The sequence below is a fragment of the Physella acuta genome, unplaced genomic scaffold (genome assembly GCF_028476545.2).
Source record: "Physella acuta isolate Inbredline_101_S28 unplaced genomic scaffold, ASM2847654v3 ptg001891l, whole genome shotgun sequence".
NCBI classification, from domain to species: Eukaryota; Metazoa; Mollusca; class Gastropoda; family Physidae; genus Physella; species Physella acuta.
This window is the reverse complement of record NW_026733396.1, coordinates 1-13,174: the sequence shown is the minus strand read 5'-3', so window position 1 is coordinate 13,174 and position 13,174 is coordinate 1. Positions and strand designations below refer to the sequence as shown.

The 13,174-nt window shown below is 31.8% G+C and overlaps 1 protein-coding gene across 1 annotated transcript; it reads left to right on the top strand.

The window, feature by feature from the left end:
• The first annotated feature begins 823 nt into the window (after positions 1 to 823).
• LOC131931102 (menin) lies at positions 824 to 12,136 on the top strand. The gene is made up of 6 exons (XM_059287809.1): positions 824 to 1,240; positions 2,023 to 2,175; positions 2,586 to 2,770; positions 3,078 to 3,118; positions 3,241 to 3,465; positions 4,449 to 12,136. The coding sequence occupies exons 1-6, from the start codon at positions 832 to 834 to the stop codon at positions 5,707 to 5,709; spliced, it is 2,274 nt and encodes a 757-aa protein (XP_059143792.1). The 5' UTR covers positions 824 to 831; the 3' UTR covers positions 5,710 to 12,136.
• Positions 12,137 to 13,174: the final 1,038 nt, after the last annotated feature.

Below are 13,174 nucleotides of genomic sequence, written 5' to 3'. Positions count from 1 at the left end.
TGCCCTCTTGTTTCTTTCACCATTTTCACTATTTTCAGTGTAATATTTTAAAATTTAAATTAACAGTTTTTCTTGATTTGATTACTAATAAACAAGCACATCATTTATTAATAATATGGAAGTGAATATTTATTGGGCCTTAATAAATAAAATATGGATTGGCATTTTTATTAAAAATGCCAATCCATGCATTTCTATTTACTATTTAAATATATAAACAAAACTGCCGTTAACCCATGCGCTCAGATATAATTGTTTTGCAGTGAGATGTTAGCTCAGGCCTCCCGTATAACATTTATCAAGAGCAGAAATCAATCAATCGATTGTTGCTTAACCGCGCTGCCATAGTGAATCAGCAGTTATTTTTAAATAGATAACTAGTTAATGAGCGCTCAAAGACCTCATGTTCACCGATATGAACATGTGTTGCCACATTGGATGAAAATCGAATTTTAAAAAAAAATCTTGAATCACGTATCGTGGATTATTTTTTTTTTCTTAATTAATAAGTAACTTTCGGTATTATGAATAATTAATAACATTCCTGCCCTAATTAAAATTTTGAAAACGTCACACTATTTAATGGAACACGTTTTTAAATATTTTAAACATTATCGTTTAACGTTATATTCAATATTTTAGTTTGCAGAATTGAATGTTAATGTTAGTGAATTTTTAACAATTAAATTTGAAAGTTACTGGAGAAAAAAGTTAAATCTAGTTATTTTTAAAATAAATGTAATTCGTATTCTCGATGTAATTCCATTAATTATATCACTACGAAAATGTTGCTTTTTCCTGGCCACATCACTCCAACCATCAGCATCAAAGATGGCGGGCTTTCGAGATCGAGAGAAGAAGCATTTTCCACTTACTGACATTGCATCTGTTGTAAATCTTTTCAAAGAGCAAATTGATGGCCCAGATGAGCCAAATCTTGCTCTTTTATCAATAACTTTGGGTTGCATTGAAAATACGTTAACACTGAACAGAGCTGTTTCGGCCAGCGAGGATGCAAAATTACTGCGACCAATATTTCCAGTTGTCGACTTGAGTACAGTTGACGCTTTGTATACTAAATTTGAAACTTTGGTAAAGGGATCAGTAGATCTGACTAAATATCCTGGTGAATATTCAACAAGAGAGCTTGTGAAGAAAATTTCAGATGTTATTTGGAGTTCGCTGTCTCGTAGTTTCAAAGATAAAGCACATCTACAATCTTTGTATAGTTTTCTGACAGGTATGATTCAGAAGTATGACTACTCACTGTATGACCTGTCTCCAGTCATAGGGGAAGCTACCCGGGGTCGGTGTCAAAAATAAAATACAAAATACTAGTAGTAATAGGTCTACCTACCGGAAGATCATACCCATTGGTAACTTAGTTTGGTTTATATACACTTCACAGAAGTATAATAATTAGTATAATTTTAATTTGGAAAAAGAGATAAGCCTAGGACAAATTATGAAATTAAATAGGGGTCTTTTAATAGGCCATCATATGTAGATCTAGTTACTATATGAATATGGATGTAGCCTAGTTAGTTTATAATAATTAAAGCTCTTGTTTAAAAATATGTAGACCCACACTGGTTTATAATTATTGGCTATTAATTTTACTGTCCCTATTAATACTATCAAATGTTTGCTATTTATTGTCCTTTTTGTGTGTTAGGGCAATGGGTCTACAGGCATACTGTATTTTAACGTTTTAATTGTAACCAGTGGGGGGGGGGGGGGGGGGTCATAACCCCCATAGTATGAGGGGGGGTGTAAATCGAAAGTTTGTCCTCTGGTAAAAATTGGAACCCCCCCCCCCCCCCCCCCCCCCCCCCCCTTGAGACGATCCTGGCTATGCCACTGAGTGTAACATATCTGATGAAAGTTACAATACATCTCAATGCAGTTAACTAGGCTTGCTGTCAACTAAAACTGTTTGATTACTTTAATTACACATTAGGGCTAATTATTTTGAATTGACTTTTAACCTTTGCTATTAGATATGCCTTTTTTGAATTTCAGGAAACAAATTAGATTGTTTTGGAGTAGCATTTGGAGTTGTTGCAGCTGCACAATTGCTTGGACAGAATGATATTCATTTAGCATTGTCTGAAGATCATGCATGGGTTGTGTTTGGTGAAGATGGAACTGATACTGCTGAAGTGACTTGGCATGGTATAATTTTTTTTATAGATTTTTTTTTTCAAAGTGAATATGATATCAAGCACATATTAAAGGCCTTTAGATAGACTAGCACAGCAATAAGATGTTGGAAGCAAGTAATGTATCGTAAACGATTCTCTCAACCATTCTGTATTACAGAAATTTAGAGAAAAAATTAATAAAGAAAATCAGTTACTGATTCAATGGTAGTGTTGTAAACAGTGTTTTGTAATGTATTACTCCTACCTTATGTAATGCAATACAGTAACACACTCCACCCTCTTTGTTGTTGTATCAATATATGCACAATTCCTTTTGGTTTAGCATTTTCAAACTCATTTTCTGTCTTTCAAAATGAATCAGTTTTCTCTCTCTGTTGGTGAAATTTATTAACATTCAGTAATTTTAAAATCATTAACTAGGTAAAGGAAATGAGGACAAGCGAGGACAGTCTATTGCATTAAGTGTAGCTGAAAAGTCATGGTTATATTTGAATGGTCACCCTGTTATATGTGACCGCAAGATGGAAGTGTCTGCAATTGTGTCTGCTATCAATCCATCAATTAACTTCTCTACAGACAGTATTGAAATGGGAGCACTGCAGCAGGTATTGTTTAAAACTATTTTGCCTAAGTTTCTGTTATCATAATAGGCTTTTACAAATTGAAATGACAAATATTTAGGCCTACATCTAGCTTTTAAATTTTTTTATTGTAATAATAATTATTTTTGTTCCTATATTGCTAGTTTAGCAATGTTTATATTGTATTGGATATAAAATTCAACTAGATCCTTTGACATTCTCTTCATGTTTGGCCCCTTTTTATATTTAATTATTGATACCAAGAAATATTATTAACCTTTTAAATCCTTTTTCAAGATTCTATTAAACTGTTATTTTTCTTAAAAAATAGGAATTGCTTTGGCTCCTATATGATAAAGGTCACCTATTGAAGTAAGATCATTTTACCTTGTTTATTATAAAATATTCACGCTGATACCATTAATGTTACAATATAAAGCCAATTATAATAGATTAATGTTTTAGTATGCTTAGATATTTTTTTTGTGCTTTAGGTATCCAATGGCTCTAGGTAATCTTGGTGACCTTGAGGAAATCTCACCCACGCCTGGTCGACCACCACCCTTAGTCATTTTCCAAGAGGCAATAGGCTCTGCTATTAAATATTATGACAATCATCATGTTTATCCTTATACATACTTGGGTGGTTATTTGTACAGAAAACGTCGCTACAAGGAAGCCATCAAATGTTGGGCAGAGGCATCCAACGCTATTAGGAAGTAAGTTACAGCAATTTTCATTAACATATTTTGAGTTAATACACTTAAATTTTAAAAAATATAGTTGTAATACTTTTTAAAAAAATGTAATACCTAAATTCCTATTATGGCATGAAAAGTTTATATACCATTTTAATATCTAAATTCTTCAATATTAAAAAAAATTAATTGAAAATGTATCGCTTCTCCAGAACTAGTCTTTTTTTTTTTAAATGTTCACTATAAGGCTTGGTCCTTGGCATTTTTTAATTTGATCATTTTGTGAAATGGAACTGTGGTAAAAATTGAAAGAGACATGACAGCACATCTACTTATCTTGGTGGATTTATAGTTTGTTCAAATACTAGAAAGTGTCTGAAATTTTGAAAATTGTGTTTCATGCAACTAAAATTGTTTGGGAAAAACCACTACTTTTGAGAATTTTTTTGGAAGTCTGGAATCGGTAATCATTTAAAAAAAAAACCTTATTTGTAGTCCCAAAGCTAAAGCAGTTCTTTACTTCTGCAGCATGATATCTATTGTTATTTACTGTAGATCTAGATACTCATACAGCTCAGCTGTTTCTTAAAGGGGGGGGGGGGGGTGAAGTCAAGTTTTGAAAAGGTGAAAATTGTTTACATGTTTGAAAAATCAATGTTTTTGCAATTGAGTAAATTTATTATGGAGTTGCATCCCTGGATAATTTTATTTCCTGAAGATTGGCTCTATAGAAATAATTACAATACATTGTCTAAAATAAGTTATTTGACTGTAATCAATATGTGAGTGCTTTTTTAAAATTTGTTTTTATAAATAATTGCTTCATTTTTCAATGAAAAATGTGTGGGGGGAAATGTTTAGATTTTCATTTGCAAAAAGCTAAATGAACTCAGTGTCTTTTATAGGGAAAAATGGAGTTAGAACATATTACTACTGGTTAAGAACAGACATTGATATTTAATTGAAACATATTACTACTGGTTATTTATTCTTTATCATCTCAGGTTCAATTACACAAGAGAAGATGAAGAAATTTACAAAGAATTTCTTGAGATTTCCAACGAGTTGATTCCAAACATAGTGAAGGCAGTATCTTTAAACACAATAGATCGTGCTCAAATGAATATTTTATATAATCCTGAGGTGTATGCTGACATACTTCGTTTCTATGATGGGATTTGTGAATGGGAAGAAGGCAGCTCAACACCTGTTTTACATGTAGGCTGGGCACAGCATCTTACATTTTCTTTAAACAAATTTGATCCAAGAACTAGAGCTAAAATAGATGTAGGAAAGGATGAGGAGGATGAAGACAGGAAAGATGAGAATGATGAAAATGACAATGAGAACAATTCTAAATCTAAAGAAGATTCAAACCAGGAGGCAGACAGCAATCTATTGAAATCAAAAGATGGGAAAGATAATTTGAAAAATGTCTTGGACGATCTGAAGAAAGAAGATTCCTTACATCTGTCTCAGTCTCTGCTTGCAGGTCAAAAGGTCACTGCAAAAAACCGCAAGGGCCAGCGAAGAAGGAATTCTAATGCATCTAAAGAAGTAACAGCAAAAGTATCTTCGGTTGACTCCAATAGAAAACAAAGTTTGGATGAAAACATCAAAGCCGATGTGAAAATCAAACCAACCATTGAAGAGTTGGCTAGCAAAATTGGACAGCATGAGAACTTCCAAGAAACGCCCCCCAACCCCAACATCACTGCCCTCGCCCAGCAGTGCAGTCTCAGTATCCTCAACAAAGACTACCTTCTCGGAGCGGGAGAGCCCTTCTCCACCTCACCTGCCACGTTGTCTGCATCTGTCCCAGCGGACGAGGCATTCACGGCCACATCCAACTCTTCCGGTCACTTCACGGGGTCGGACTCCCGGATCGACGTGGATGAGTTCCTCAGCTCCAAATCCAATGGCACAGCGTTCATCGGCTTCACCATGGATTCAATGCTGAAAGCGGAGAGTCCATCAGACCTGATGCTGGCCATCAAAAGATCTGACGATGCAAGAGCTGCGCCCTCTCCTTCCCCGTCCCCCACAGCTGAAATGCTGGCAGCATTAGGCCCTGTCCAGGTGGAGCTGAGAAGTGTTAAGATGAAAGGTCTGAAGAAAATGTTCAAGTCTGCCAAGTTGAATGCCAGTGCCATCAAGCTGCAGCTTACAGCCCAGTCACAAGTTCATGTCAAAGACTCAAGATTCCTAGACTTCTGTGAGCCCATGGGCTCAGCCAGGAAGAGACCTAGGAGAGATATTGTCTGAATCTTGGATGGGAGCTAATCCATTTTGTCAGAGCTGCCAACTATTCCATAAATTATGGTAGAATTTCAATCATTCCAGTTTTTGTCTGTGATTACATTATATCTTGATAGAAGATTAGATGTTTTCCATTTACAATACATCTTTATTTATTTTAAAATTAACAAGGGACATTAATTTGGCAATACATGTTTTTTTTTTTAAAGTGAAATATAAGTTTAAAAAATCTTAAAACTGTGGTGCTTTTCATTTTCATAAACAAAATAAAACTAAACTTTTAAAACGTTTTCCAATACAAATGATTGTTATATTCATAATGGTTTTAATTTGATAAACTTGATACTTCAATAAATACTGTCTTATTTAAAATACAAATTGTATCTAGAAAAATTTGTATTAAAAAAAATATATTTAGTCCCATTGAGAAGATACAAAACAGGTTTTACTACACTAATATATAACAGGCATAAAAATACATATACAAGACATTTGAATGTTTATCAGTTGGTGTACGGAGGTTGGCAGCTCTGTAGTAGCGTATTTTGTTTAATTTATTACTATTTCTCATAAAATATTCTAAAAACACACCAGTTGTTAAAATTCTAACCCTTCTACCAACTTAGTGACACTCAAAACCATTTTTCCTACTCCTTGTGTAATAGGTGTTAAAAATGCTAAGATATTGTTTTAAAACATGCTTTCTTTATAATTATTGCAATTTGTATTTTTCATTTTTAAAATTTTTCTTCAAGTCAAGATCACAAAATTTTTAATTGCAACAGTCGTAAGGTTAAATTGTTATTTAAAACTACAGGAATGGAATTCTTGTAACTTATATAAACAGGCTCTTTTAAAACCCTCCCTAGAATGGCGAATACAGAAATGTATAGCCTGCATCCACTGACAATTGTTTTTTATTGTAAGTTCTAAGCTTTCTGTGTTCAAAGCAATTTTTTTAATGTAACTTAAAGAAAAATGTCTCTGTATATAGAGTTGGTATCAACAGCCGTGTATACTTTGTTGTTTAAAGCTGCTACCAGCTTAGTGTTAAAAATTATATTTTGTTGTTGATTTTAAATCCATTTGTATATAATCTAATACATATCGAACAAGTCTTATTCATTTGCACTGTAATTATCTGCCAGCTTGATAGCTTTTTGTATAACATGATTTTTTTTTCTTTAATTGAATTGTAAGAAAAGTTATGAAGGTTCACAATGATGTAGTGCTTTATAATAGCTACTTATAAATAATAGATATGTGCTTACCAGTCCATTAGGTTTTGTTTTTAAAATGTAATGTTATTTATTATTTTTTGTATGGAAATTTCTATTTTAAAAAAAGGCAATAAATTAAAGGTACTACTAGTACTCAGGGTACGTTAAATGTCTTTTTAGAAACTCTCAGAGTGGGGAAGGACTTTGTTTTGAACTAAAAATAGGCCTATTAGAGGGAAACATAGGGTTACTACTCTAAGCTGTTACAAAATGTCCTTATACACTGTGTAGCATACAAATCTTTTGAAATGTTTTCCAACCTTAATAAATGTGTACATTTCTGTTGACCATTTTGTTACAGTTAACGTCCTGTTTAGCCCCGGTGCTCTTTTATAAATACCATGTTGAATGCATGCTGCTGCTACAGTTGGAAACTTAACACTTGTCAGAAGGCTTTGATACACAACATATTACATTGTTACTAGAAAGTACCAAAGGTGTATGATATATTTATATTATCTTTTTTCATTAATATATTTACACAATTTCTTGACCCTTCAAAATTGTAATTTTTCTTTTTCATTTAAAAAGACGTTGCTTAATATTTTAAAATGTCACTTTCTAATAGTAATTAGAAAAGTGCTAATGTTATTGAATGTTGCCTTCTGTTGAAAATAAATGAGAATTTTAAAGTAGAGAAAAATAATGAGTAGATCCGCTGTAAAAGCAGTTGAACATTAAATAATGCATGTTTTACCTTGATTATGTATAACTACAGATGTTTTTTTTTTTTTTTAATTTTATTTTCACCATTGTTTGGAAAATCAAAAAAAAAAGTTTGTATTTTTAATGTATACACTATTTTATGGTACAGCAATTTTCTTTTATTTAAATTTAAGTCTCACGGCTACAAGTTGTGAATACTATCATGTTAATGACTTGTTCGTCTGTCTAACTAGATTTTTGGTGTTAAATGTAGTTTGAATATGGTTTCTAGCTAATATAAGTTGTAAATCAGTTTTTTCTTTAAAATATCCATTTTAAAATTTTATAGGAAAAAATACAAAACTAGAATCCAGAAACTTTTTTTAAAGTACTTTAATAATTTTTCACAGAGTAACAATATTTTTTTGTGAAATATGCTAGAAATAGAAGGATACGTTTTTTTTTCTCACAGAAGACTTTAACACAGGAGAGTATACTCTAATTCTAGACAGAGTCACATTTTAAAAAGAACAAATCATCTTCTACTTACAAGCATGCAGTAATCTACTCCTCAGTAATAGTACAGTTTGAATATTTCAAAGGCTGCAGTTATCACATTGCTGAAAGCATTTAAGGGGTTGCACTATTTCTTAACCCTGTAATGGCCTCAAGTTATTTTGTTCCAAATATAATATGTGTAGACCAAACTGGTGTTAATGTATTTTGTTTTGTGGGTAAAGTTATATTGTGCAACACTAATTTTACTAGCCATCTTTTGTGTTTTAATTCAAAATTGAGACATGAACACTTCGTATTTAAAGAGTTAATGTACACTATTATTTACACACAAGTCAGTGTTGTTGACTACTGTTATGTTGTTGGTTTTTTTTTTCTCTCACTATCTGAAGCAAAATAATTGCATTTACATTATTGTTGCTGATGTTCAGCACATCTGTTAAAAAATGTGTTTGGTGCAATATTTCCATCATTAAATGTCCAGAACTGATTTTAAACCATATTTTACCAATATTTGTTGTTGTATTACCATGAGAGAATCCTTATTTAACCCACACACACATCTGTGGCACATCATATAGAATATGACTGGGTTGTTTTATCTCTATCCATTCTCTTCACAGCTGGAAATATTTACACACTAAATCCACTTGACCACTTAAAACACAGATCTTTTTCTTTTCTTCATGAAGTTTATTTTTTTATTAAAATTCTAAGAATTGTATTTAAAGAATCTCAGTAGAGGAATGAATAGTTACCACCAGCAAACCACAGTTTTTAAAATGGAAGGATTGAAGTGATTTTTTTTCTACCCCCTGGTTAAATAAAAACTGCTGATTATAACTGCATAGCAATGCCAAAGTTATTTTGCTTCTTTTATCTGTTACATTTGATCAAGGCATACTTAGAATTGGCAGTTGGTTTTAAATTATGAGAGTACCCAAGAAGGAGTTTGAAATTGTTTTATTTCTTTGCTATTGGCTGTTTAAAAATTTAAAACACTTGTTGTTTTACAAGTAGTTCCTAGTATGAATTGTTTTTTTCAATTGTTAATGTTACTAGGTATATTATTTATCCTCTGTATTTGATGTGTATAGATTCTCCTTTGTACATAATATGGTCTTCATTAGTATATATAAACATGCACACATGCTTATGTATTGATTTTTTATTGTTGCGTTCAATGTTTTTTTTAACAGTGATTGGAGAAACAGATAGGTGAAATTGTGCCTAAAAGGTTAATGTAAAACCTTGGTGTAGGTCTTTCAAACTGTAATTATATGTCCAACATCCTATTTCTAGAGTCAAACATGTTTATAGGTTTGAGAAAAATACTTTGTTAGAGCTTTTCATTTGTAAGTTCATCAAGGATTGTTATATGGTTGTTATAACTGTAAAACATTCCTGTTAACCTGATTAATCTTAGGTGTGCAAAGGATGCAGTCTTTTTTCTTGAAGTATTTTTCTTGTTAAAAAAATATATTTTACATATTTCTCGCATCTTGTTGGAAATGCACTTTAATTTTTCTGTGTACAAGTATTATATGTGTTGCTTTGTTTAATGCTTTGTTTGGAATTGATGTCATTTTAGTTTTGAAACCTTCAATCGAAGAAGAAAAAAAATGCTAAATATAGACCTGAATAACTTAGTGGAGTAAAGCTGAAAGGGCTTTTGTTTCAATTTCAGATTAATGATGACATGATTGTGTAGAGATATTGTTTTGCAGAAATTTTACTTTGATGTTGTTTTAACACTTGCCTTTTTTGTTTTTGCTTTAGCTTCAGTTGTATTTCTATATTTGTAAATGTTAGTTTGATGTGTTTCTTTTTAATTGTTTTTTTTTCTTTTCTTTCAAATCAAACATGTCAACATGAGAAAGAGCCATGAATTTAAAATAATATATTTCAAATAGTTTTTTTTATTCAGTGTTTGAAGTAACCTTTTGTTTATGATCTCACTAAACCAATAGTTTAAAAAGCTATGATTTAGAGCAGGGGTCTCCAAACTACGGCCCGCGGGCCGAAAGCGGCCCGCGAACTCCTCTCATCCGGCCCGCGGAGATGTTTTTGTCCAAGGAAAAATTGTTTGTCGGTGATTTCTGAGGAACTTTGCCCAGAAAAATCAAAGACATGCCTGGAAGAAACTGGCCCCCGAACCGAAATTTAATAGTGAATGCGGCCCTCGGACTGAAAAGTTTGGAGACCCCTGATTTAGAGGAACAATAATAGCCCATACATTTATGTACATAATACACTTTTGAGATTATGTAAACTATGATGTGTAAAATTTGATGATAAAAGCCAACCATTTTTTTTTAAACAAATAATTTCAGCCCTTTAGTTGTACTACTGTTAGTGGATCTAATTAAGCCCTGATTTTAAAAAAAAAATTGTGACTTTAATCTGACATTGTTGAGTTCAATTTGTTGTAGAAAAACATCTGTGATAACATTTGTTGTTTGCTTTTTTTAAACTTAGTGAATTTTGTTGAGTTGATCAAAACCTGAAAAATATTTTTTTTTCAATAGAGGGTTTTTAAAAATCGTAACAAATTATTTCTATTTGATGTTATTCTAGGAGAAAAAAAAATCATTTTTTTGTTGTTGTGTTCATTATTTAAGAATGTCCTGGGAGCTCGGATCTTGTTTGCCATTATAGAAATGTTTTATTTTATTTTCTATTCATTCTCACTATTTCATAGGTCTTTTTTTTGTGTGTTGTAAAAAAGTAATTGTAAAGTAGAATATTCTTACGATTAACCCAACAATGGTAGAAAATTCTGTAAAGTGTTATTTTAATGAATTCAACAATCTAAAGAGACCAATTTCTGTTGAAGTTTGTCAGAGTTTGTGTTAAGATTCCTGCCACCACACTGGCTTTGTAGCTCTGTTAAAGTGGTGGCTCACTTGGTTGTTGTGTGCCTGTCGTAAGTCTTGGGAAAACATGTCAGACATCAACTGGCACAAGTATAAGTGTACATTTCTGTAACGGAGACCACTTTTGTGAACAAACAGTTAAAAATTATTTTTTGATACCAACATGTCACATATGTTTTTATACAGAACTTATCTATAGTTTTTGTATTTAGAGTGAAAAAGACAAAAATAGGCAATAGTTCTGTAGCCTGTCTTTTGACAATGTATTAAGTTAAGTTTTATAATAAAAATCAAATAATTCAACTAAAAATGTCTTTTCAAAATTAGCTACGATAAAATTGCTGTTAAAATTTTCAACTACCCTTTTAATCTGTTGACATTTCCATAATTCATGTAACTTTTTCACCGAGAACATGTTTAGCTACTGTTCAGCAGTGTGTTGTTGCTTTGAATTTTACTTTAAATGAGCTAAGAATAAATTGTTCAAGCTTTAGGTCTGAACAACTATGAGAGGAAAATCATTATAAAACTGAGCCAGGGAAAATCCAAGAAATGTGAACTCCTGCTTTTAATGTTAGTCATTGTTGATAGAAACTTGAACAGCTTCAAACCATGTGCTTTAGCTTTGTCGAAATTCCAGAAATAGTTTTGCTCTCAAGCTTTCAAATTTTAAAGCTTAGCTTTTAAATAATTAATTATAAAAAATTAACATGGTTTAAAAATGTTTGCTATAGAACACTAAACATGGCTTGCTTATAAAGTAATTGTTACACATAATTTGATTCATTAAGTTTGTGTGGAAGTTGTTTTAAATTCTCTCCTTTTATATTTGTACTTGTACAGATGTGTTGAGTTTTTTCATTGTACATTTTATTACTTGAGATGATTTTTTATTTAAGATTTGTTTTATAGAATTTAAGTAAAGTTTAGACTTTGTAACAATCTAATTTTTTTTTAAGAGTTAAAAGACTGAATATGAACATGATTTGGAAAGGGTGGGTTTTTCTGTTGTGAACAAATTATGCATAGGTTATTCTTTTGGTATTAGGATATAATAGTAGTAGGTTTTTTCTGTTGCCATATTATGAGTATTGTAATTAAAATATGTATTTTGCAATTAAATAAATAGTCTGTTTTTTTCCTTTTAAGTTTCTCCTGAAAGATAGCAAGTCTTGATGGGTTTTTTTTTATTAAACTTCTCACATTGCAGAAGCAAGAGAAAAATGTAGCATTCCTGACAGACTTGTTATCAGCTCCTAGACCTGTTTGTTCTGCTTGTTTTTACTTTATTCCCTGGTACATCACACCTGATATGGGTACTGGAGGTAGTTGGTGATACCCAGGTCTTGAGTCCAGGTACTAGCTGTTGTGTTCACCTACCAGACCACTGTATCTCTAATGAACATTGGATGTCAAGTCGCATTTGAAAAGGTGATATTTCTACAGGATTTTACTAGCTACATGTGTAAAGTGTAACAAATGAAACACATTATTTTGTCAAGATGATTAAGATCTCTACAGTAAAAGCAGAGAATGACATAACATTTGAAGAGTATTTGAAAGATTATCTATCAAGGATATGTTGTTACAAAGCCTAGGTCTTAACCAACACTTCTGGTATGGAAAATGGTCCCACTAAGTTTTATTACATAATTAAATACAATCTTATTTTTTTACTTTCTCGTATATACGAAGTATAGAGAAAGTCTTGTAATCGTGCAAAAAAAGGGGGGGGGGGGTTTACAAATCTCGACGTTTTACACCTCACTGATACGGAAAAACGTAATTTTGCAATATTGTCTGTGTGTCTGTCTGTGTATAAACACGATAACTCTAGTAACGTTACAGCTAGGTTGATGAAATTTCATATATAAGTATTTTATCAAAATCGTAGATCCGTATTAACTTTTGAGCGATTTCCGATAACCGGAAGTGGTACTTTTTCTACTTTGAATTTTTCAAAAGCCTATAACTTGAGTACTATTTCAGATAGATAAATGAAATTTCACATGTAAGTAAAAGATCTAATTCTCTACCTTCTGTCAAATTTTGAGTAATTTCCGTTGATCGGAAGTACTAATTTACGCTATTTCCGATTTCTCGAAAAACGCATGTAAATTTATAAAGTACTAATAATATTGCGCACTATTATGC